Source organism: Bufo gargarizans, chromosome 4 (assembly GCF_014858855.1).
Source record: "Bufo gargarizans isolate SCDJY-AF-19 chromosome 4, ASM1485885v1, whole genome shotgun sequence".
In the NCBI taxonomy this organism is placed as follows: Eukaryota; Metazoa; Chordata; class Amphibia; order Anura; family Bufonidae; genus Bufo; species Bufo gargarizans.
In genome coordinates this window covers 470,732,690-470,759,124 of record NC_058083.1, presented here as the reverse complement: position 1 = coordinate 470,759,124, position 26,435 = coordinate 470,732,690, and the positions used below count along the sequence as shown (strand labels likewise).

Here is a 26,435-nt window from a genome sequence, read left to right as displayed (position 1 = left end):
CAGAGGGGCTCCCTGCCTCCATCTGCATACTGCATACTGCCACCGTGTGTCTGGGTCCTCTGCCTCATCTTCCTCATCGCCCTGTAGCTCCTCTGGCTGCTCTTGCTCCTCCTCTCGTGTCACCTGTGTAGAAAAACCACCCATTTCGCTACACATTGCTTGTGATCCAATGTCCTCCTCCTCCTCCAGTTCAGCCCCCATAGGGCTCATGTGGCCGTGAGATCTAGGTACCACGTCTTGAGTCCCCTAACCAGCCATATTTACCAGCATCTGTTCCAGGACATGAAGCAGTGGAATGACGTTGTTCATCCCGTAGTCCTGGCGACTGACAAATAACGTGGCAGGTGTCATGCAGGAGCTGCCACTGGCTGACATCAAAAGTTACACAGGGGAGTACTCCTGTCTGCTTGAATCATCAAGAAATTGTTTAAGGCCTTTCTCTGTTCGTATAGTCGGTCCAACATATGGAGGGTGGAATTCCAACGGGTGGAAACATTGCATATCAGCCTATGTGGGAGGATGCCATTCTGCCTCTGCAGCTCAAGGAGGGTGTGCTTTGCAGTGTATGAGTGGCTGAAGTGCATGCAAAGTTTCCTGGCCATTTTTAGAATGTCTTGCAGATGGGTGGAAGACTTCAGGAAACGCTTGACAACCAGATTGAACACTTGTGCCATGCAGGGCGCATGACTCAGCCATCCTTGACGCAGCTGCAGACATCATGTTCTTCCCATTGTCGGTCACCATAGTTTCGATTTTGAGGTGTCGCGGAGAAAGTCAGGATTCGATGTCTTGATGAAAGACACGGAGCAGTTCCTCCCCTGTGTGAATCTGTTCGCCCAGTCAAACGAAGTGCAGAACAGTGTGACACCGCCTTGCCCTGCACATGTGGTATGCTGGAGGGGTTCTGTGAATTGTCCCTGCAGTGAAGGCTGAGGACACGGTGGAGGATGAGGAGGCAGAGGCTGACATTGTCGCAGGACCAACTGTGTGAGAACGTGGAGGCGGAAGCGGCATCACCTGGCCAAGTTGCTGGTGTGTCTATGCAGGATCCACTTTCACCCAGTGGGCCATAAAGGACATGTATTTTCCCTGACCATAGTTTGTCGGGTATATAAAGCAAATGCTTTATATAAATATAAAAAAAAAAATTGGGGTCAAAAGTGAGATGGACATTAAACATCTCAAAGAGTTCAATCGAGAACCTGATTATTTTGTGCAATCAGTAAAACAGGGTACAAGCATCTATGCAAAGATATTAATGGTTTATTATACAATAGTTTAAAATACAATAAAAAATTAATCAACAAGTTACAGCTCCACACATCCGCTCTGCTATGCACTTTAGCAGACACCGACAGGCTCACAGCATATAATACTTCTCTGCAGGGACGTGCACACATAGGGCTCAAAGGGGGCTTGAGCCCCTGCCCCCTTCAGCCCCTGCCCCTTTAATGTCCTTTTTTTTTCACTTGCGCAAGTACCGGGCGCCTGCCCAGCCTGTGTGTGCTGGGCCGGGCCCATGCGGCGCATCCATGCAGCAGTGTTCAGCGCTGCAGTCAGGGTCACTCAGTCAGTAGTAGTCACGTGGGGGTGGCGCGCAGGGAGTCTGGAGCTGAGCTGACTGTGACTGCTCACCGGACTGGTCTGTGAGTGAGCTTGTGTCGTGCTCGTCTGTGAGTGCCACTGTGCCATAATGGAGGGGGTCGGGGGAGAAATGTACCGTGGGGGGTGGGTGGGAGGCAAGATGTGCTGCTGCCAGACCCATGAAGGGGGAGAATTGTGCCATTGGGGGGTAAGATGTGCTGTTGCCAGGCCCATTGAGGGGGAGAAATGTGCCACGAAGGGGGTGATGTAAAAAGGAGGTGGTGATGTGTCATGGAGGAGGAAAATTGTGACATGGATGGAGGGGGAGTAATGTGATATTAAGGCCGGGGGCATCATTGGGGGCAATTTTTACTGGCACATTATTAGGTGGCACTATGGGGGCACTTCTTGCCGGCACATTATTGGTGGAAATCTTTCTCATTAGTAAAAAACACAATATCTGCTCCACCTAGCCCCCCCCCCAGCCAAAGTGTTGAAGTGGTGTCCGAGATCCCCAAGGGCCAAGCCAAGTAATTGTAATAAGTTTTCATGTGAAATATGTTTGTTTTTACACATATAGCAAACACTGTGTAGGCTGTTCTATAAGCACCACATCATTTTCTGTCTGCCACCACAAAACAATCTGGAAGTGTCCCTCCATGTACAGTGGGATGCAAAAGTTTGGGCAACCTTGCTAATCATCATGATTTTCCTGTATAAATTGTTGGTTGTTATGATAAAAAATGTCAGTTAAATATATCATATAGGAGACACACAATGATATTTGAGAAGTGAAATGAAGTTTATTAGATTTACAGAAAGTGTGCTATAATTGTTTAAACAAAATTAGGCAGGTGCATAAATTTGGGCACTGTTGTCATTTTATTGATTCCAAAACCTTTAGAACTAATTATTGGAACTCAAATTGGCTTGATAAGCTCAGTGACCCCTGACCTACATACACAGGTGAATCCAATTATGAGAAAGAGCATTTAAGGGGGTAAATTGTAAGTTTCCCTCCTCTTTTAATTTTCTCTGAAGAGTAGCAACATGTGGGTCTCAAAACAACTCTCAAATGACCTGAAGACAAAGATTGTTCACCATCATGGTTTAGGGGAAGGATACAGAAAGCTGTCTCAGAGATTTCAGCTGCCTGTTTCCACAGCTAGGAACATATTGAGGAAATGGAAGACCACAGGCTCAGTTCAAGTTAAGGCTCGAAGTGGCAGACCAAGAAAAATCTGGGATAGACAGAAGCGACGAATGGTGAGAACAGTCAGAGTCAACCCACAGACCAGCACCAAAGACCTACAACATCATCTTGTTGCAGATGGAGTCACTGTGCATCGTTCAACCATTCGGCGCACTTTACACAAGGAGATGCTGTATGCGAGAGTGATGCAGAGGAAGCCTTTTCTTCGCCCACTAGCACAAAAAGTGCCACTTGAGGTGGGCTAAAGCACATTTGGACAAGCCAGCTTCATTTTGGAATAAGGTGCTGTGGACTGATGAAACTAAAATTTAGTTATTTGGCCATAACAAAGGGCGTTATGCATGGAGGAAAAAGAACACAACATTCCAAGAAAAACATCTGCTACCTACAGTAAAATATGGTTGTGGTTCCATCATGCTGTGGGGCCAGTGCAGGGACTGGGAATCTTGTCAAAGTTGAGGGACGCATGGATTCCACTTAGTATCAGCAGATTCTGGAGACCAATGTCCAGGAATCAGTGACAAAGCTGAAGCTGGGCCGGGCCTGGATCTTTCAACAAGACAACGACCCTAAACACTGCTCAAAATCCACTAAGGCATTTATGCAGAGGAACAAGTACAACGTTCTGGAATGGCCATCTCAGTCCCCAGACCTGAATATAATTGAAAATCTGTGGTGTGACTTAAAGAGAGCTGTCCATGCTCGGAAGCCATCAAACCTGAATGAACTAAAGATGTTTTGTAAAGAGGAATGGTCCAAAATACCTTCAACCAGAATCCAGACTCTCATTGGAACCTACAGGAAGCGTTTAGAGGCTGTAATTTCTGCAAAAGGAGGATCTACTAAATATTGATTTCATTTCTTTTTTGTGGTGCCCAAATTTATGCACCTGCTTAATTTTGTTTAAACAATTATAGCACACTTTCTGTAAATCCAATAAACTTCATTCCACTTCTCAAATATCACTGTGTGTGTCTCCTATATGATATATTTAACTGCCTTTTTTTATCGTAACAACTAACGATTTACACAGGAAAATCATGACGATTAACAAGGTTGCCCAAACTTTCGCATCCCACTGTAGCATCATGTATGTGGGCAGACAGTGTTGTATCATGTATGTGGGCAGAAAGTGTTGTATCATGTGTGTTACTATGTATCTGTCGTGTTTACAATTACAGTATCAAAAAATTAATGGAGAACAAGGTAGGACTTCTAGAAAAGTAAGCTTCGTGGTACAAACATTTTTTGAAATTATGACAAGTTCCCTTCTTTTTTTACTTAAGCCCCTGCCCTTCAAAATGTCTGTGCACGTCCCTGCTTCTCTGGCTAAGGGAACAGAAAAGGACAGAGGCAGGTTGAAGACAGGTGAGGGCACAGGGCCTGCTCCCATGCCATGCCAATTAAGGGTTGTGTCTGACGAACCCACCGACTCTTGGCTTGGGGTGTCTGATGTCACTTGGGACGAAGTGGATGACCGAGTCAATCATTCAAGAACCCCAGGGTTGCTAATCAAGACATAACAGCTAGATGACACCGAGAGCTCAGGCCTCTCGCTGCGACTCCTGCTGCCACGCTCCCTTACTCTGCTGCGACCTGTGCCTGCGCCAGAAACATTTAGGCCTCTGCCACTCCCCTGTGCAGGGCCTGGCACTTCTCTGTCTGACATACTGTTAGATAAAAAAATAAAAATAAAAAGGAAATTAAAACACCCCAAAAAAGTATGTAATTTTATCACTTTACCACACAATGGCTAATACTTCCTTTTTTTAAACTAATACACGCCAAAGAAGGCTTTAGAATATATAACTGCACTGCTGAACGGCAAATATGCCCTCACTTTTTTCCACTAATACACTCCACAAAAAGCTTTAGAACATATAACTGCACCGCTGAATGGCAAATAATATATATATTTTTTGCCACTAATGCATGCCAAAAAGGGCTTTAGAACATGTAACTGCATCGCTGAACGGCAAATATACCCTTACTTTTTTCCACTTATACACTCCACAAAAAGCTTTAGAACATATAACTGCACCACTGAACGCCAAATAATATATATTTTTTTGCCACTAATACATGCCACAAAAGCCTTTAGAACATATAACTGCATTGCTGAACGTCAAACAATATATATTTTTTTGCCACTAAAACACGCCAAAAAGGGCTGTGATTTTCTCACTTCACCACACAACAGCTAATAAGACCTTTTTTTTCCACTAATACAAGCCAAAAAATGCTTTAGAACATATATCTGCACCGCACAAGGGCAAATAAGACGTAGAAATATTTCCTTGTAATAAACCCTGTTAGTGGCTGTATCAAACAGCACTTGCACCCCAATAACAAGAACGGTTTGCTGGAATTACTTGGATCCCCAGTCAGTGCAGCAAGGTATAATAGGATTGTTCCTATTACCCAGGCTGTAACCTCCCCTACTGAACCCTGTTCTAGTTCAATACTGTGGAATGATTCCTCCCTATCCTTTCCCTGAACGTATACACCTATACAGAAAAATACAAGTTCTAAAGTCTTTTCTAGCACTGTCCCTAGCGCCTGCTGATATTTCTCCCTGTACTAAAGTGCACTGGAAAATGTCTGAATCCAAGATGGCTGAGGCTATTTATAGGGCTGTGACATCCCAGGGCTGGCTGGCTGCCGATTGACTGCATGAATGGCATTGTGGGTGATCCCTCGTTCACAGAGTTCCTTGCTCCATTTTAGGAAAAATGCGATTTGTTACTACGAAGCGTGAGGAAATTCAAGTTCGGTGCGAATCGAATTTTTTATGAAAATCGGATCAAATTCCACTTTGTCAACTTCTATTCACTCATCTCTAGCTTTGACATTACATACAACTTGGTGATTGAGTATGTAAGACACATAAGGGAAAGTCTGTATCCCAGATGGAATGTTGACTCCAGATACAGCTACGGTAACTACTTCAACATTGGTGAGGCTTGAAGGCAAATTGATCTAGATACACGACAATCATTGAAAATATACCTCTAGCTCAAGGGAACCACCATGAGTCATGTCTTCTTATTTCTTTTCCCCTAGATGGAATTTTAAGACATGGTGCATTGCACACAACGTGGTTAGATCCCTTGTTTAGGGATCATACAACAACTCTACCATGACAATAGATAATTGATTAAAAAATTGTACAATGCAAATACTATGCTAATATACATACAGTCAGTGGCGTACACAGAGAACTAAGGGCCCCATAGCAGGGATCAAACCAGGCCCCACACACAGGACAGAAGGGTTTCTGCATAAATCCTTCTCAGTCACCCTTGGGCCATTTTTCTACTGCCTCATTTGCTAAAAGTTGTTCATTTACAGGGTAGAGTCCTGACCGTTTTCACCCCCAGAAGAAGAGAAGATAATCCCAACTAAGACTGGGCCCCCTCTTGCCCTGGGCCCCATAGCAGTCGCATGGTCTGTCCCTATGGTAGTTACGTCCCTGCATACAGTAATAGAGTAATAGAGGAAAACATTGGGAAAAAGCCAAGTTAAACAACATAGCTTTCCAGACATAGAGGAATCATTTAAATCCTGTACAATGTTAATGGTAGATTCAGCCAAACATGCAGTTTTATGCTTTTGTCATGATATCATCTTCCAAAGATACTAGAGTGTCAGAAGTCTTCGTCCCCCTGTTAAGTGATACTGTACGGGGCTTGTTAGCCATGCTAGATGTATTTAGAGACTTTATTATAATGGAAAGGGCTGATGCATAACTGTATTCATTATTGTAAAATAATTTCCCCAGGATTAATATCATGTGTAGTATACCAAAGAGGGTAAATCCAACATTTCAGCTATGTAAGTTCCCTGGATCATCAACGCTGTGGACTTTGTGACTGATTCTACTGTATAGTCGGCTCTTTGGACTTTTAAATATATATGTGATCTCTTAGGTGTTCACTATATGGGGGCACTGTCTCGTGTCCTCTAAGGTTGCTTCGTGGATAACACCATCTGGATGCTGTTTTGGGCTCCCTGTATTGTGCTATTCAGAGACTTTGGCCCCCTGTATCGGTGCTTTTTTCACACACTACGTAGAAATACCATCAGCAAGGCTTTCTGACTGGAACTGAGAAGTCAATGGCCACTTTTTCACTGTGTGGTACTGGCTCTACCCTACTCTATTCTAATCACTATGGTTATGGTACTCCCCCAATGTAGCCGTTGGCAGTGTAGTGACAATCACTAGTCAGCATTGTAGACTTTTCCCACTTGGAATCTTTAACCAGTTAACAGGTATTATTTGCAACTTTGGTCTAATGGGAAAAAATCGAAAAGAAACAGGGTAGAGTCAGGTAACATCGAGCTGGTTCCATGACAACATGACCCCATGAAAATGCAATACAATCTGCAGGCCTGTTATAGAGAAAGAGAGGCTGAGCAGATTGATATATAGTTTTAAGGGAAAATATTTAGTATAACTTATAATTTATTCATTTAAATCCCTGCTCATACTGAGCTTTGAAGTAAAAGAGTCCTATTAGTGGTTGACAGCTACCTCTGTATACACAGTCATTAAGGGAAGGCTGTCAAAATCACTGATAAGACCGACTCCTAGACTTCAAAGCCCAGATGAGCACTAATTTAAGTGAAATAAATATAAGTTAAACTGAATCTTTTCCCATAAAACTATATATCAGTCTGCTCAGCTCCTCCTGTTATATAACATGCTGCCTGCATATTCCGAAAGGCTGGATCCCTTTAAACCTGGCATTATATCTCACTATGACTATAAAGGGGCGACTAGGTATACAGACTTTGTGTATGCCACTGAGGGTCTGTGGCTGGATCTGTATGTGGCACCCCTATACTGAGGTCCTGTGACCTGTGAGGCTATGCAGCTGGTCATGGATTGTGTTTTGCTGGCACACATTTTTGGTCTGAAAGAGTAAAACAGGCTATTTAAGTAAATTGGACCTCTGAAGATTTTACAAGGGGTCACCATGCTATTAACGCATACAGCACCTCCCAAAACATCCTAGTGTAGAGACAGGGAAGAGTTAGGCCGTAAACAGGATAGAAGTGTAATTTATGCTGTTGTATTCCTGCCAACAGTGAGCTGCTCAACAATATAAACAATGGGGGCAATAAAGGAATGGCAATAACACAATCGTTTTTCAGAGTTAAATCACAAAGTTGTATATTTTTTATTTTAATAAACCATTATATATTCAAGAAACCTGTTCTAGTGCTGCATCCACTTAAACAAGTTCCAGTGTGCAAGTTTCAAGCAGTAAAATAGTGGTATTTAAGACATAATAAATCTAAAACACAAATAGCATTTCATGAGACCGCATTTAGTTAAACAGTTAGTTTGTGAAAAGCATACATTTTTCAGGATTAAGTCTGAAGTAAACCCACCATGCCTGGAATATATATATATTACACAGTGCAAGTTACATATATCACATTCAATGCATACGGACAGAGTAGGAAATTATTTTTTTATTTTTTTTATTTTTTTATGTTCAGCACATTGTGAAAGCTCTGTTCATATACTGCACACTTTACATTTATAGAAGAATTTCACTCCAAGCAAGAAGTATACAATTTATGATCTCCAAATATGAAAATAAATGGCCTCCAACTTTTTTTATGTATTGTCTTGACTTTTGGCTAAATCTCAGGTTAATCATGAATGCATGAGCTCGGGGTCTACAGTAATATTGGACCATGTCGACATGTACAACTCAAGAAACTAAAGTAGCACCTGGTCATGTTCTTCAGGACTTCTCAGCAAGGTTTTCTTTTGTATGCAAAGGATTTTCTCACTTCTCCATTAAGTTGAAACCGCAACAACTATGCCATAATATCCAATCATCACTGGTTGAAGGTTCTGCGCTGGACTTCATTGCTGATTCAGACACATCAATGTATATACCATCTTTAAAAGGCTCGTCAGTTATAGGAAAAAGAAAGCTCTTATTGAGAGCACCATATGGCATCATGTCAAAGTGAATAAAAAAAGCGGTAACAGCATCCATCATTCAGACTTCTTAATTAATCCAACAACATACAGGAAAATTAAGGTTTCCACCAATTACAATGGGGAGCAAGCTTGAAAAGACTCAGCCATGTAAGTGGTTAAATGAATCTTCTGGTATGTTATTGGATCAGACAAAGAAATCTAATAGATGATGTATTCTGTTGCCTCTTTTGCTTCTTGAATTTACTAGTGGGGGACCATTGTACTTGGGCACCCATCGATCCATGTGCGCTGCACATCTTTGTTAGTCCTATGCCAAAGCAAATGAAACAGTTAGTGAATTTAATGTTCGGAGTGGTGTCCTCTAACGTCACAAATAAATTACTTTAGCTTGATACAATCAACCTCTTCTGTAATAGGCACAGCAGTAGTCTTGATATCGATCTCAGCACTACATTTGCTTCCATTGTAAGTGGATCTCCATTTCAGAAGCATAATCTTTTTGAAATACTTCATGGTGTTGTTTTTGACGGTCACAAAGCACATGGTATTTATCATACTGTTACTCATGGCAATGCATTCCACAATGTAGAAAACCGAAAGAAAATGCTTCTCTTTTACAATAACCGTTGGGAAAAAATCACGAACAATGGTAAATCCATAAAATGGAGCCCAGCACAAGACATACGCTGTGAGGATGCACATCAGCACCAAAACAGTTTTTCTCCGACATCTCAGGCGTTTACGGATTTGCTCCGTCTGGAAGCCAGGAACTGTTTTAAACCAAAGTTCTCTGGAGATCCTGGCATAACATAAAGTCATTGTTAAGACTGGGCCAACAAACTCAATGGCAAAAATAAAAAGGAAATAAGATTTATAATAGATCCGTTGGTCCACTGGCCAAATCTGTCCACAAAATATCTTTTCTTGACTTTCCACATTAAAGAGCACGGTCTCTGTAGCGAAGTATGCCGATGGGATGGCTATCAGTAATGAGATAATCCAGACAAAAGCAATCAGAAATGAGGCAGTTTGATAATTCATCCGAGGTTTCAGAGGATGTACTATGGCCAAGTACCTGCAAACAAAAAGAAGAATGTGGTAAACATATCAGCATAGTGTTTCTTTCATGTCAGATTATACAACCACATGAATGCTGCAAATGACCTTGGAGTTGCACTTAAAGGGGTTGTGCAACTAATATAAAAGTATCCCCACCCAACAGATATCACTTATATCATTTTCCCCAGATGCCACTTTTTATCAAAACTGCCTTCCTCTAAAGTTATTAGCCTACCATTGCACCCTGTGGCAAATCTGTTTTTATTGTATACGTCCTGCATTGGAGCCTTGCAATGTAGGACACACAAGCGGCATTGGTATGAACAAGGGGCATGGTTAGTGTCTCTCTGCTGATGTCAGGACACATTTCACTGCCCTAAGACATGATTGTAAAGCAGACACATGACACACCAAGAAGTTGGATTCTCGCATAGGGGATAAGAGAAGGTTGCAAATGAAGAAAATTTGGAAAGAAAATTCAAGGAGAAATTGGAGCTAGAGTAATTATTAAAAATAAACTTCAAGGTGAAAAGTAGTTTCTGGCACAACCACTTCAATTTGAAGTTGGCCTGATAATCTGCTGATCACTGAAGGTCCAGTTTTCAATCCAAGGGAAAGGGTCATATGGCCACTGTAGGGGAAATGTTACATTGCATACAGCCCATTCAAATGCTCTATTATCTTTTATTATTAGACCCTATACTTTAGCTCCCCAAATGCACAAAATTAACACTTTGTACTCTATTTAGTCTTGTATTCTGCTCAGTATACTGTATAAGACCTCCTGTACATGGCCATATGGCAGATTCATGTTGGCACATGTTGGCATAATTTCATAAGATGTCACATTAGCGAAAGTATACCCCTCTTAAAGTATTGCTACTGGAAGTAAATACAGTGCCATAAAGAGACGGCATATGGTGGTTCATGGAATACCTACACACGTAATATGGAACTGAATGGACATGGTTTACCACTGTGCTGGATGCTAGAGCAAGAAGCCTAACATTAAACAAATGTACACAGACATAGAGATAGAAATTAATATTATGCTCCTAAGTACACTATGATATCTGCCATTATTTAGTTCTGGCTTTCACTTTTTATTAAAAATAATATTTACTTTTACTTTTTACATTGCAAAGGTTGTGAGCCATTTATGGCAAATAATCAATATAAATTGTCTTAATAATTAACTGTGATAAAACAGACAAATAAAACAAAAACAAAAATATATAATATTCTATCATACAGTATTAACTATACAATAAAGGATCTAAAACAGGCCATGGCCTCTCTGAAGTGAAGTAACTTGTTTTCATATTGTATGATGTTTGACAATTTTTATCGATCAAAACCACTTAGTAAATGACATTCCCTGGTGCAAGTAATTTCATATTATTATGCAGTAAGCACAAAAGCTCTGTTCCTTGTATGTCTTAACCCACTTGAGGATGCTACACAATTTGGTACTTAAAAGGGTTTTCTGATATTTTACTACTGGTGACCTATCCTCAAGATAAGTAACTAGTGTCTGATCTGTTGGGGTCAGACACCAGAGACCCCCACCAATCAGCTGTTTGAGGAAGCATTGCCACTCCTGTGAGCACTGCTGCCTTCTCTCAGCTTACCAACCACATATACATAGTATAGAGACTGTGCTTGGTATCGCAGGTCAGCACCATTCACTTCAATAGGGCTGTTCTGCACGTAGGTCACCTGACCAATGAACGTGTACATCTTTGAGTAGTCCGTGGCGCTACTGCGAGAGCCGCTGTCTTCTCAAACAAATGATCAAACAAATGATCGTTGTGGGTCCCAGATGTCGTACCCCCACCTATCAGATACCGATGACCTATTCTGAGGATAGGTCATCAGTAGTAAAATGTTGGAAGACCCATTTAACCCCTTAGTGACCACCCATATGCCTTTTTATGGCAGTCACTAAGGAGCCTTAGGCTGGGCCGCCGCTTTTTCATGGCGGCCCGGTCTAAGCCCTGTATGGGGAGCCGGAGCCCGGCTCTCACATGAGAGTCGCAGTCAAGCTCTAACAGCCCGGATCGGCATGAGTTTTTCAATTGCTGCATCTGTATTGACCCACACTACATAAATCATGTAAATTATCCCCTATAGTGTATGCCGTAAAAAAAAAAAAAAGTTTAAAAAAAAATTACAGAATTGCTTGATTGCCACTGAAAAAAGTTAGTAATAAGTGATCAAAATGAATAATTTACTCCAAAATGATACCAATGAAAACTACAAGTCGTCCCGTAAAAATAAAGGCGTCACACAGCTCCATAGAGGGAAAAAGAAAATATGTATGGGTCTTGGGAAGATTTTATTCCTTTTAAAATAAAAGTTTTATTGAACAAAAGTAGAAAAACAGAAAAAAAAAAACGGTTATTTATACTGAAAAATGAACGCCGTAAAATTTATAACATAAAAACTCAGTGGCAGTATTGCTGTTTTCCCCATATCCCTCCCTGAAAGAGTTAATTAAAGTTATTTACCATAGAAAGTTATGTGTACCAGAAAATGGCATCATTAAAAACTACAACTTGTCCCGCAAAATAACAAGCGCTCATACAGCTATATAGAAAATAAAATAAAAAAGTTATAGCTCTTCGAACGCGACGATGAAAAAAGAAAGAAAAACGCTTGGTCAGTAAGGCTCAAAACAGGCTGGTCACTTACATAGTAACATAGTTTATAAGACTGAAAAAAGACATTTGTCCATCCAGTTCAGCTTGTTATCCTGCAAGTTGATCCAGAGGAAGGCAAAAAAAAACAACTGTGAGGTAGAAGCCAAATTTCCTCATTTTAGGAGAAAAAAATCCTTTGCGACTCCAATCAGGCAATCAGAATAACTCCCTGGATCAACAACCCATCTCTAGTAACTATAACCTGTAATATTATTACACTCCAGAAATACATCCAGGCCCCTCTTGGACTCTTTTAGTGAACTTCCCATCACCACCTCCTCAGGCAGAGAGTTCCATAGTTTCACTGCTCTTACCATAAAGATTTGTCTTGTATGTTTGTGTACAAACCCTCTTTCCTCCAGACGCAAAGGATGTCCCCTCGTCACAGTCACAGTCCTGGGGATAAATAGATGATGGGAGAGATCTCTGTACTGAACCCTGATATATTTATACATAGTTATTAGATCTCCCCTCAGTCGTCTGTTTTCTAAAGTGAATAAACCTAATTTTGATAATCTTTCAGGGTACTGTAGTCCACCCATTCCAGTTATTACTTTAGTTGCCCTCCTCTGAACCCTCTCCAGCTCTGCTATGTCTGCCTTGTTCACACGAGCCCAGAACTGTACACAGTACTCCATGTGTGGTCTGACTAGTTATTGGCCTTGGAAGCAGCTGCCCGACACTGGTTTCTACAGCTTAGTTTGCGGTTCACCCAAATTCCTAGGTCCTTTTCCAGGTCAGTGTTACCCAGTGTTTTACCATTTAGTATGTACTGGTGACTTGCATTATTCCTTCCCATGTGCATAACCTTACATTTGTCGGTGTAAGGCTCCATTCACACATCCGCAACGTGTTTTGCGGATCCACTGAGCCGCGGATCAGCAAAACACAGACAGTGGCAATGTGTGTTCCGCATTTTGCGGACCGCACATTGCTGGCACTATAGAATATTAGAGTTGAGCGGACACCTGGATGTTTGGGTTCGAAGAGTTTGGCCGAACTTGAAAAAAAAGTTCGGGTTCGGGACCCGAACTTGACCCCGAACCTGAACCCCTTTGAAGTCAATAGGGACCCGAACTTTTGGGCACTAAAATGGCTCTAAAATAGTCCTGAAAAGGGCTAGAGGGCTGCAAAAGGCATCAAAATGTGCTTAAGAGCATGGCAACTGTTCTGCAAACAAATGTGGATAGGGAAATGACTTAAAATAACATAAAATACAGAAAAATTAAAAATAACAATCTGGATCTAGGAGTAGGAGGTTGAGGAGGCGGTGGATGGGTGGATGTGGCGGTGTAGGTTGACTTGGCGGTGTAGGTGGAAGCGGCGGTGAAGGAGGAATAGGTAGCCAACACTGATTTGTGTTATTTTTTATTTTTAAATTGGGGTATCCCCCAAAATATTGGGACATATAATAAAATAAAACAAAGAATAAGTGCACTTGAGTACAAGAATGGATGGTTGAGTCTGGTATAAATGTCTATTCTGCACAAGGTACGGACAAGTCCTGTGGGATCTATGCCTGGTTCATTTTAATAAATGTAAGCTTGTCCACATAATGCTCTCTGCCGTGCTAAACACACGTTCACACTATACACTGGCTGCAGGGCAGGTCAGCACCTCCAAGGCTGACAAAGCTTTTGCACATTTCGGCCATGCTAACCCTGCCTTCTCAGGTGCTGGTGGTGCCCTAGCTGCATTGGCGACCTCTTCCTCCTCCTCTGCTTTCGCCTTGTGCTTCCACTGTGCCCTCGCTGTCAGGTGGGAATGCCATCAGCAGTGTGCGCTTGTAGTCGCGCATCTTCCGATCAGTAACAGATGTTTTCACAAAATTTAATTCCCTGTCAGCAATGCAGAGCAGGGGTTCATTCACGGCAAAAGGGGGTTCATGTCACCATGTCACCCAGGCACAGCAGGGGTTCATTCACGGAAAAAGGGGGTTCATGTCACCCAGCAATAGAACAGAGGATTTTGAGAGATTTAGGCCCCTGTCACCCAGGCACAGCAGGAGTTTGTATATGCCAAAAATTGTAAAATGTCCCCCGACAATTGAAAATAAGATTTTTTTCAATTTAGGGCACTAAAATTTGCACTTTTTTGCATTAAAATAGCTCTAAAATAGTCCTTGAAAAGGTTAGATGGATGTAAAAGAGATGGATGTGCTTAAGAGCATAGGAACTGCTCTGCAAACAAATGTGGATAGGGAAATAACTTAAAATGAAATAAAATAACTAAAAATGACAAATTATTAACCTGCAACTCAGAGAAGGAGGTGGATATGGAGTCGGAGGTTGAGGAGGCAGTGAATGTGGTGTTGTAGGTGGAGGCAGCAATGGAGGAGGAGGAGGTAGCCAACAATGTTTTTATATTTTTTTTTATTGGGTAGGTAGCCCCCAAAATATTGGGACAAATAAAAAAAATAAAACAAAGAATCATTGCGTTTGACTTGAGTACAAGAATGTATGTTTGATGGTGGTATAAATGTCTATTCTGCACAAGGTACAGACAAGTCTTGTAGAATCCAAGCCTGGTTCATTTTAATGAACGTGAGCTTGTCCAGGTTCGCTGTGGTCAGGCGGCTGCGTCTGTCTGTAATGACGCCTCCTGCCGTGCTAAATACACGTTCAGAGAGTACACTGGCTGCAGGGCAGGCCAGCACCTCCAAGGCATACAGGGCAAGCTCTGGCCATGTGGACAATTTGGAGACCCAGAAGGGGAAGAACCATCAGTCAGTACGTGTAGTCGTGTGCACAGGTACTGTTCCACCATGTTGCTAAAATGCTGCCTCCTGCTAACACGCTCCATATCAGCAGTTGAGGCCGGTTGTTGCGGCGAGGTGACAAAGCTTTTCCACATGTCGGCCATGCTGACACAGCTGCGTTGGCGACCTCTTCCTCCTCATCTGCCTTCGCCTTGTGCTTCCACTTGTCCCCCGGCGTCAGTTGTGAATGCTCTCAGGAGCGCATCTACCAGCGTGCGCCTGTAGTCGCGCATCTTCCGATTACGCTCCAGTGAGGGAATTAAGGACGGCACATTGTCTTTGTAACAGGGATCCAGCAGGGTGGCCACCCAGTAGTCAGCACACGTTAAAATGTGGGCAACTCTGCTGTCGTTGCGCATGCACTGCAGCATGTAGATGCTCATGTGTGCCAGGCTGCCCAGAGGTAAGGACAAGCTGTCCTCTGTGGGAGGCGTATCGTCTGCGTCCTCCGTATCCCTCCAGCCACGCACCAGTGATGGGCCCGAGCTGCGTTGGATGCCACCCCGCTGTGAACATGCTTCATCCCCATCCTCCTCCTCCTCGTCCTCCAGTATTGGGCCCTGGCTGGCCAAATTTGTACCTGGCCTCTGCTGTTGCAAAAATCCTCTTTCTGAGCCACTTCTAAAAGACTGGCCTGCAAGTGTTAGAGATGACCCCTCTTCCTCCTCCTCATCCTGGGCCACATCCTCTTCCATCATCGCCCTAAGTGTTTTCTCAATGAGACATAGAAGTGGTATTGCAACGCTGATAACGGCGTCATCGCCACTGGCCATGTTGGTGGAGTACTCGAAACAGGGCACACAGGTCTCGCATGGAGGCCTAGTCATTGGTGGTGAAGTGGTGCTGTTCCGCACTTTATGCAGCAGCTCAGACATGTTGGGGTAGTTGTGACTGAATTTCTGCACCACCAAATTCAGCACATGCGCCAGGCAAGGGATGTGCGTCAAACCGTCTAGCCCCAGAGCTGCAACGAGATTTCGCCCATTATCGCACACCACCAGGCCAGGCTTGAGGCTCACTGGCAGCAACCACTCGTCGGTCTGTTGTTCTATACCCCGCCACAACTCCTGCGCGGTGTGGGGCCTGTCCCCCAAACACATTAGTTTCAGAACGGCCTGCTGACGTTTAGCCCTGGCTGTTCTGAAGTTGGTGGTGAAGGTCTGTCGCTGACCGGATGAGGAGGTGGTAGAAGAGGAGGAGGAAGCCGAGTAGGAAGAGGAGGCAACAGGAGGCAAAGAATGCTTGCCCTGCGATCCTTGGTGGCGGAAGGATGTGCGCCAAACAGCTCTCCGCCTGGGGCCCAGCCGCCACTACATTTACCCAGTGTGCAGTTAGGGAGATAAGCGTCCCTGGCCGTGCTTACTGGTCCACGTATCTGTGGTTAGGTTGTGCAGGGAGGGCACGGCTCTCCTGGAGATGTAGTGGCGGCTGGGAACGACGTACTGTGGGACAGCAAGCGACATGAGCTGTTTGAAGCTGTCCGTCTCCACCAGCCTGAATAACAGCATTTCAAAGGCCAGTGGTTTAGAAATGCTGGCATTCAGAGCCAGGGATCGAGGGTGGCTAGGTGGGAATTTACGCTTTCTCTCAAAGGTTTGTGAGATGGAGAGCTGAACGCTTCTGTATGACATGGTGGAGATGCTTTATGACGGAGGTGGTGTTGTTGGTGCCACATCCTCTGTTTTCTGGGCGGCAGGTGCCAACGTTCCTCCAGAGGCGGAGGAAGAGGCCGAGGCAGCAGCAGAAGAGGGAGCCCTTTCTTGGCTTTGAAGGTGCTTACTCCACTGCAGCTCGTGTCTCGCATGTAGATGCTTGGTCGTGCAGGTTGTGCTAAGGTTCGGAACGTTAATGCCTTGCATCAGGCTCTGATGGCACAGCGTGCAAACCACTTGGGTCTTGTCGTCAGCACATTGTGTGAAGAAGTGCCATGCCAGGGAACTCCTTGAAGCTGCCTTTGGTGTGCTCGGTCACTGGTGACGGTGGCCAGTAGCAGGCAAACTGTTTTGGCAATGGCTGCTCTGCTTTTGCACCCTGCTCCCGCTTTTGCTACGCTGTTGGCTCGGTCTCAACACTGCCTCTTCCTCCGAACTCTGAAAGTCAGTGGCACGACCTTCATTCCATGTGGGGTCTAGGACCTCATCGTCCCCTGCATAGTCTTCCACCCAGTCTTCCCCCCTGACCTCCTTTTCGGTCTGCACACTGCAGAAAGGCGCAGCAGTTGGCACCTGTGTTTCGTCATCATCAGAGACGTGCTGAGGTGGTATTCCCATGTCCTCATCAGGAAACATAAGTGGTTGTGCGTCAATGCATTCTATGTCTTCCACCCCTGGGGAAGGGCTAGGTGGATGCCCTTGGGAAACCCTGCCAGCAGAGTCTTCAAACAGCATAAGAGACTGCTGCATGACTTGAGGCTCAGACAGGTTCCCCGACAGGGGCGTAACTACCATAGCAGCAGACCATGCAATGGTTATGGGGCCCAGGGCAAGAGGGGGCCCAGTCTTAGTTGGATTATCTCCTCTTCTACTGGAGATGAAAACTTGGTCAGGACTCTACCCTCTAAAGGAACAACTTTTAGCAAATGAGGCAGCGGAAAAATGGCCCAAGGGTAATTAAAAGGGGTTTACGCAGAAAACCTTCTGTCCTGTGTGTGTGGGGCCTTGTTAGATTCTTGCTATGGGGCCCTTACTTCTCTATGTACGCCACTGTTCCCCGATATGCTCGGGGGTGATGTGACAGACTGACAGGCGCAACCTGTGTGCTTTCTGCAGAAGACTGGGTGGGAGATAATGTGAACGTGCTGGATCCACTGTCAGCCACCCAATTGACTAGCGCCTGTACTTGCTCAGGCCTTACCATCCTTAGAACGGCATTAGGCCTGACCAAATATCGCTGTGGATTCTGGCAGCTACTGCTGCAGCATGGCCGGAGCGGCGGCAGCTCTAGATGACTTTCGGAAATGGGCACACACGCAGCGCACCTTCACCAGTAGCCCAGTCAAATTGGGGTAGGTTTTGAGAAACCGCTAAACCACTAAGTTGAACACGTGGGCTAGGCATGGTATGTGTGTGAGCTTGCCGAGCTCTAAAGCCGCCACCAAGTTATGTCTATTATTAGACACAAACATGCCTGATGGTAGGTTGAGTGGCGAGAGCTACAGCTCAGTCTGGGCTCTTATACCCTGCCACAGCTGTGTGGAGTTGAGCTGTTTGTCACCTAAGCAATTAAGTTTCAGCAAGGCCTGTCGCCGCTTCTCCACTGCAGTGCTACACTGCCTCCAGCTACTGAACTGATGGCTGACTGGTGCTGCAAGATGAAAATTCAGATGAAAGTAGGGCCCGCAATCCTTGGCGTCGGTAGCACCTGTGCCATCCCAGGGTACGACTCGCTCCCGCACTTTCCTCAAAATAGCACCAGACTGCGGAACACCTACCCCTTGGCAAGGGAGATTGCTGCAAGGGGGTGCTCTGGGGAACAGTTACGGGCCTGTTTGATGTGGCCCGCCTTCTCCCTTTAGCCACCCCACTGCCTCTTTCAGCCTGTTGCGGTGCTGCGGATCCCTCCACCTCTGTACTGCTGTCCGCGCTTAGCTTGTCACTTTCCCAGGTTGGGTCAGTGATTTCATCCTCCACCACCTCCTCCTTCTCTTCCTAACTCTGGTCATCCTCCGGACTGTGTCTCATCCTCATTATGAACCTCTTGAGACACTAATTGCGGTTGACTTATTGGCAACTGTGTCTCATCATCATCATCCACCCCGTGAAACACTAATTGCCATTTCCCAAGTCATCTTTTTCTGACTGTGGATGCTCAAGAGTTTGGGAATCAGTGCACAAGATCTCTTCATGTCCCTCTTCAAGCGGGCTTGGCGAGAGGGCCAAATCAAGGAACGGTGATGAAAAGAGCTCCTCGGAATATCCAAGTGTGGGATTACTTGTTTGCCAAGACTCTCCATGGTGGGACGAAGGTGGGTCAGGATTCTGTTGACCAGACCCTTGGCTACTGAGACTGGACTTTGAGGAAGACAGGGTGTGCTTTACCAACTGGAAGCATTATCTGCTGCAATCCAACTAACCACCTAGTCGCACTGGTCTGACTTCGAGAGTGGTGTCCTGCGCCGCCCTGCAAACTGGGACATGAAGCTAGGTATCGTGGATGAGTGTGTTTCTTGTGCTCTGGCAGCAGACACAGTTTCACCGTGCACAGGGCCACGGCCTCTGCCTGCACCATCAGCAGCATGGCCACTTCCCCGTCCCTTACTGCTCGCCTTCAGCATATTAAATGGTATATATGCTTGCAAGTATGTCACACGTACAGTAGCGCAGGTCTTGTAAGTGTATGCACAAATAAATCTGACTGAATGTCACAGTATACGGCACCCCACAGTATATAGCACCCCACAAGATACAGAGCACTTCACAGTATACAGTATACAGCACCCAATAGTATACAGTATACAGCACCCCACAGTATACAGTAGAGCAGTATAGCACTCCACAATATACAGCACTCCACAGTATATAGCACCCCACACTATACAGTAGCTTACAATATAACAGCATAACAGCCCCTGTCACCTTTTACTGATTGAATCTTCACAAAAAAAAGCTCCACAATTATGACAAACTTCTCCTGCAGCAACAATCCTGGTAGAGAGAAAGAACCTTTGATTACCTCATAGCCATATGACCAGTAATATCGATATGTTACTGGTCACATGGTGATTATGTCATCAAAGGTCCTTTCTCCTAAGAGAATCACAGCAATCCTTCCTTGCAGAGACATTGGGCCGGAGGCTGCTGCTCATCACGCCTGAGCCATTCAGATTTAATAATTGGCAATAGCAGGATGCGCTAGCGCCACAGTTTGCTGCCTGGAGTGCCCGCACGCAGGCAGGCATGGCAGCACCCCCTGTATAGCTGACAGCCTGACACCCAGGACGGATTGCCATCCCCCGGCCCTTAGCATGCCACTGCTCCACTGCTTATAATAAACTCCTATTAGTATTTTATTATTGTTTATTCCTCCATGTATTTCTACCCACAGTGACTCCACATGTTCATGTCCCTCACTTATATCTTCCCAGAGTGTGGGCTTTAGAGAGGATTTTACATAGAGGCAGACCCCTCCCCTTCTCTGGTTTTGATGATCCTTTCTAAACAGACTGTAACCCTGTACATTAACCGCCCAGTCATAGCTATCATCCAGCCATGTCTCAGTTATTCCTACTATGTAATAGTCCTCCTCACACATCACTAATTCCAGTTCACCAGTTTTATTATTCAGGCTTCTGGCAATAGTATACATAATTAAGAGGTTTATGTATAATTTTAACCCTACACCTTTCCTTCTGAACTGTTCTAGTCTCTCCATCCATTCCTCCCCCAGTCCCATCTTCCCTTCCTATAACGTAATTACGCTCCCCCCAGTCCCTAGTTTAAACACATAGCCAACCTTCTAGCCATCTTCTCCCCCAAAACAGCTGCCCCTTCCCCATTGAGGTGCAGCCTATCCGAGAACAGAGAAGTCGACCCAGTTTTCCAGGAACCCAAACCCCTCCTTTCTACACCAGTTCTTGAGCCACTTGTTAACCTCCCTAACTCCCGCTGCCTTTCTTGTGTGGCTCGGGGTACAGGCAGTATTTCGGAAAAACACTACCTTTGAGGTCTTTGTCCTAAGCTTGTGACCTAAATCCCTAAAATCATTTTTTAAGGACGCTCCACCTACCTCTAACTTTGTCATTGGTTCTGATATGGACCATGACTGCTGGATCTTCTCCAGCCCCTCCCAGTAAGTTGTCAACCTGATCAGTGATGTGTTGAACTCGAGCGCCAGGAAGACAACACACAGTTCGATCATCCCGGTCTTTATGACAGATTGCCCTATCTGTTCCTGTCACAACCAGACAGCTGAGAAGCTCTGACAGAGGCCTTTCTGAACCTCCTCCTTGAGTTTCTTTGTTGTGGTATTCAGTTCATCATCTCGTTAGCCTCTCTCAGCTGTCATGTGTTGGACTAATTGCTTCCCTTTAAATTCCTCCCCAGAATGCTTTTCTGGGCGGCTTATACTTCTTCCTGGAGTGTGTGTGCATGCTGCTCTTGTTCTCTTGTCTGCTACAAAAGCTAAGTGTTGAACATTTATCTGTTATTTTCTGTTTGCTGGATCCCAGGTGACCCTGACTCCCTCCGTATCTTGTGTAGGGAGCCGGTGGTCGTGTCCCCTCACTATTGTAGGGTGCTCAGGGGTTATATAGTCAAGGTTCGTGGATATGCAGACTTCGACCATTCGGATCTTTGCATAGGCTGAGCAGCCAGGGAAAGTGCCAGGTCTTCTGCAGGGGTCTCCCTTTGGTTCCTTAGCTCTTGGATCCAGCGAGTCATTTATGCATGTTGCTTTGCCTTGTTTCCTGTACACCGTCCGTGACATTATAAGCCGCCGAAACCGTCTCAAGCATGGATCCGGTTTCACTTTTGGCTGAACGCTTCCAGGGTCGTTCATTGGAGGTAGCTGATCTCCGTAAGACTTTTTCTCAGCTTCAAGTGACCGGTTCAGCTTGCGTTCATGGAGTTTGTTCTGAGCCTAAGATCTCGCTCCCGGATACATTCTCCGGGGGTAGTGAGAATTTTGTGCGTTTTAGAGAGGCTTGCAAACTCCACTTTCGCCTTCTTCCCCATTCCTCTGGTTATGAGGAACGGAGGGTGGGGATCATTATATCGCTGCTCAGAGGTAACGCTCAGTCCTGGGCCTTTTCGCTGCCGGAGGGGGCACGGCCTTTCCGTTCAGTGGATGAATTCTTTTTAGCCCTGAGTCAGATATATGATGATCCGGATCGTATTGCTCTGGCTGAGTCTAGACTACGTCTATTATGCCAGGGTAAACAATCCGCAGAAGTATACTGCTCAGAATTTTGGAGATGGGCAGTTGATACTGGTTGGAATGATGCTGCACTCCGAAGTCAATTTTGCCATGGTCTTTCAGAGAGATTGAAAGATGCATATGCCTTTCATGAGAGGCCTATTTCTTTGGACTCTGCTATGTCTCAGGCCGTTCGTATTGACAGGCGTCTTAGAGAGAGAGGAGAGATGTCCCCTTCCTGTCATACTCAGTCCCAGGACAGTGCAGCGGTCCCATTCTGTGCGCAGGGGTCTCAGTCGCCGTCAGCCCCTTCTGAGCAGGAGCCCATGGGAGGGTTTGTTTTTGTTGTGGAGGTATAAATCATTTGGCAAATATTTGTCCCTCTAGGAGATTCAGGCAGTTTTCTGGGAATAATAAAGAAACAAACAGGAAAAAATCTTTTAAAAATGTTCCGTCTGTTACTATTGGCAGGGTTGAGGCGGAAATTGAAGGTTTTCCATTTGCTTGTAGTTCCCGTTTTGTCCTGCCGGCTAGGGAGGCGCTAGAGAGCAAGAACAATTTTTGTGAGATTTTTGTGGATAGTGGAGCAGCGGTCAATCTCATTGATAATCAATTTGCGATAACTCATGGTTTCCAGGTGCGCACTTTGGGAAAGGATATTCCTGTTTTTGCTATTGATTCTGCTCCACTTTCTCAGAAATCATTAAAGGGCATAATTCACAATATTCGTTTAATTGTGAGTGATGCTCATGTTGAGGATGTGTCATGTTTCGTCCTTAGCGGTTTGCCTACCCCTCTGGTGTTGGGGCTGCCCTGGCTCACTAAGCATAACCCCACCATTGATTGGCAAGCGAGGCAAATAAATGGTTGGAGTGACTTTTGCAGAGAGAATTGCCTCATGACATCTGTTTCTGAGGTTGCTACTAAGACTGTACCATCTTTTCTCTCTGAATTTTCGGATGTCTTCTCTGAGAGTGGAGTTCAGGATTTGCCCCCGCACAGGGAGTACGATTGCCCTATTAATCTCATCCCAGATGCTAAGCTGCCTAAATCTCGTTTATACAATCTTTCCCAACCTGAGAGGATTGCTATGCGTGCTTATATCTCTGAGAGTCTGAGAAAAGGACACATACGACCCTCGAAGTCACATGTTGCCGCTGGTTTTTTCTTTGTTAAGAAAAAAGATGGTTCTTTAAGACCTTGTCTGGATTTCAGGGAGCTGAACAGTATCACAATTCGTGACCCTTATCCGCTTCCTCTGATCCCGGACCTGTTTAACCAGGTTGTTGGGGCTAAAGTATTTTCCAAATTAGATCTAAGAGGGGCATACAACCTGGTCAGGGTCAGAGAAGGGGACGAATGGAAGACGGCCTTCAATACCCCTGAGGGCCATTTTGAAAATTTGGTTATGCCTTTTGGTTTGATGAATGCCCCAGCCGTTTTTCAGCATTTCGTGAACAGCATTTTTTATCATTTGATGGGAAAATTTGTATTGGTGCATTTGGATGACATTTTGATTTTTTCTCCCGATTTCAAAACTCATAAGGAACATTTACGTCAGGTCTTGCTCATCCTGGGGGAGAATAAATTATATGCGAAACTGGAAAAATTTGTGTTTGCGGTTCCAGAAATTCAATTTCTGGGGTTTCTTCTCTCCGCTTCTGGTTTTCGCATGGACCCCGAGAAGGTCCGCGCTGTGCTTGAGTGGGAGCTTCCTGAGAATCAGAAGGCGCTGATGCGTTTTTTGGGCTTTGCCAATTATTACAGGAAGTTCATTTTGAATTATTCTTCTATTGTTAAACCACTCACTGATATGACCAGAAAGGGGGTAGATTTTTCTTCTTGGTCAGTAGAGGCGCATAAGGCTTTTTCTGATATCAAGGAGAGTTTTGCTTCTGCTCCCATCTTGGTGCAACCTGATGTTTCTTTACCCTTCATAGTTGAGGTTGATGCTTCTGAGGTGGGTGTGGGGGCGGTCTTGTCTCAGGGTTCCTCTCCTGCCAATTGGCGACCGTGTGCCTTTTTCTCAAGAAAACTCTCCTCCGCAGAGAGAAATTACGATGTGGGAGATAGGGAATTGTTGGCCATCAAGTTGGCTTTTGAGGAATGGCGCCATTGGCTAGAGGGAGCCAGACACCCTATTACCGTATTTACTGACCATAAAAATCTGGCCTACTTGGAGTCAGCCAAGCGTCTGAACCCGAGACAGGCCAGATGGTCTTTGTTCTTTTCTAGGTTTAATTTTGTTGTCACGTTCCGCCCTGGAGTTAAGAATGTGAAGGCAGATGCCCTGTCACGTTGTTTTCCAGGAGGCGGGAATTTTGAAGACCCGGGTCCCATTTTGGCTGAAGGTGTGGTGGTCTCTGCTCTTTTTCCTGAATTGGAGGCAGAGGTGCAGGCAGCCCAGTCAGAGGCTCCTGATCTTTGTCCTCCTGGGAGGTTGTTTGTGCCTCTCGCTTTAAGACACAAGATTTTTTAAGAACACCACGATACGGTCCTTGCTGGGCACCCGGGGGTAAGAGCCACACTGGATCTCATCGCTCGGAGATTCTGGTGGCCTGCGCTTCGTAAGTCGGTTGAGGGTTTTGTGGCAGCCTGCGAGACTTGCGCTCGTGCCAAAGTCCCTCATTCACGGCCATCAGGTCCTCTCCTTCCCTTACCCATTCCTTCCCGTCCTTGGACACATCTGTCCATGGACTTCATAACGGACCTGCCTCGTTCCTCGGGGAAGACTGTGATTCTGGTGGTGGTGGACCGTTTTAGCAAAATGGTGCATTTCATCCCTTTTCCTGGTTTGCCCAATGCTAAGACGCTGGCGCAGGCATTTATTGATCACATTGTCAAATTGCACGGTATTCCTTCAGACATAGTCTCTGATAGGGGCACGCAGTTTGCTTCCAGATTCTGGAAGGCTTTCTGTTCTCGCTTGGGGGTTCGGTTGTCATTCTCTTCTGCTTTCCACCCGCAGTCGAATGGCCAGACAGAGCGCGTCAATCAGAATCTGGAGACATATCTGCGCTGTTTTGTGGCGGAGAATCAAGAGGATTGGTGTTCTTTTTTGTCCCTTGCTGAGTTTGCTTTAAATAACCGTCGTCAGGAGTCCTCTGATAAGTCACCATTTTTTGGTGCATATGGGTTTCATCCGCAGTTTGGGACTTTCTCGGCAGAGGGGTCTTCTGGTTTACCTGATGAGGACAGATTCTCCTCGTCTTTGTCATTTATTTGGCAAAAGATTCAAGATAATCTAAAGAGCATGAGTGAGAGATATAAGCGTGTGGCAGATAAGAGACGTGTGCTTGGTCCGGACCTGAATGTTGGTGATCTGGTGTGGTTGTCTACCAAGAATATCAAATTGAAGGTTCCCTCCTGGAAGTTGGGTCCTAGGTTTATTGGGCCTTACAAAATCCTGTCTGTCATCAATCCTGTTGCATACCGTCTTGATCTTCCTCAGACTTGGAAGATCCATAATGTTTTTCATAAGTCCTTATTGAAACCTTATGTTCAACCCATTGTACCCTCGCCTTTGCCTCCTCCTCCGATTATGGTTGATGGGAATCTTGAATTTCAGGTCTCTAGGATTGTGGATTCTCGTCTTGTCCGCGGTTCTCTTCAGTACCTTGTTCATTGGGAGGGGTATGGTCCTGAGGAGAGAATGTGGGTCCCAGTGACGGACATTAAGGCCTCTCGTCTCATCAGGGCTTTCCATAGGTCCCATCCTGAGAAGGTGGGTTCTGAGTGTCCGGAGTCCACTCGTGGAGGGAGGGGTACTGTCACAACCAGACAGCTGAGAAGCTCTGACAGAGGCCTTTCTGAACCTCCTCCTTGAGTTTCTTTGTTGTGGTATTCAGTTCATCATCTCGTTAGCCTCTCTCAGCTGTCATGTGTTGGACTAATTGCTTCCCTTTAAATTCCTCCCCAGAATGCTTTTCTGGGCGGCTTATACTTCTTCCTGGAGTGTGTGTGCATGCTGCTCTTGTTCTCCTGTCTGCTACAAAAGCTAAGTGTTGAACATTTATCTGTTATTTTCTGTTTGCTGGATCCCAGGTAACCCTGACTCCCTCCGTATCTTGTGTAGGGAGCCGGTGGTCGTGTCCCCTCACTATTGTAGGGTGCTCAGGGGTTATATAGTCAAGGTTCGTGGATATGCAGACTTCCACCATTCGGATCTTTGCATAGGCTGAGCAGCCAGGGAAAGTGCCAGGTCTTCTGCAGGGGTCTCCCTTTGGTTCCTTAGCTCTTGGATCCAGCGAGTCATTTATGCATGTTGCTTTGCCTTGTTTCCTGTACACCGTCCGTGACAGT

At 45.1% G+C, this 26,435-nt stretch overlaps 1 protein-coding gene across 1 annotated transcript in view; it reads right to left on the bottom strand.

Annotated features, from left to right (window-relative positions):
- Positions 1 to 7,954: 7,954 nt before the first annotated feature.
- Positions 7,955 to 26,435, bottom strand: part of PROKR1 (prokineticin receptor 1) — a 36,097-nt gene continuing 17,616 nt past the window's right edge. The window contains exon 3 of the mRNA XM_044290778.1: positions 7,955 to 9,837. Coding sequence (XP_044146713.1) covers positions 9,141 to 9,837 — 697 coding nt within the window. The 3' untranslated portion in view covers positions 7,955 to 9,140. The remainder of the gene's footprint in view (positions 9,838 to 26,435) is intronic.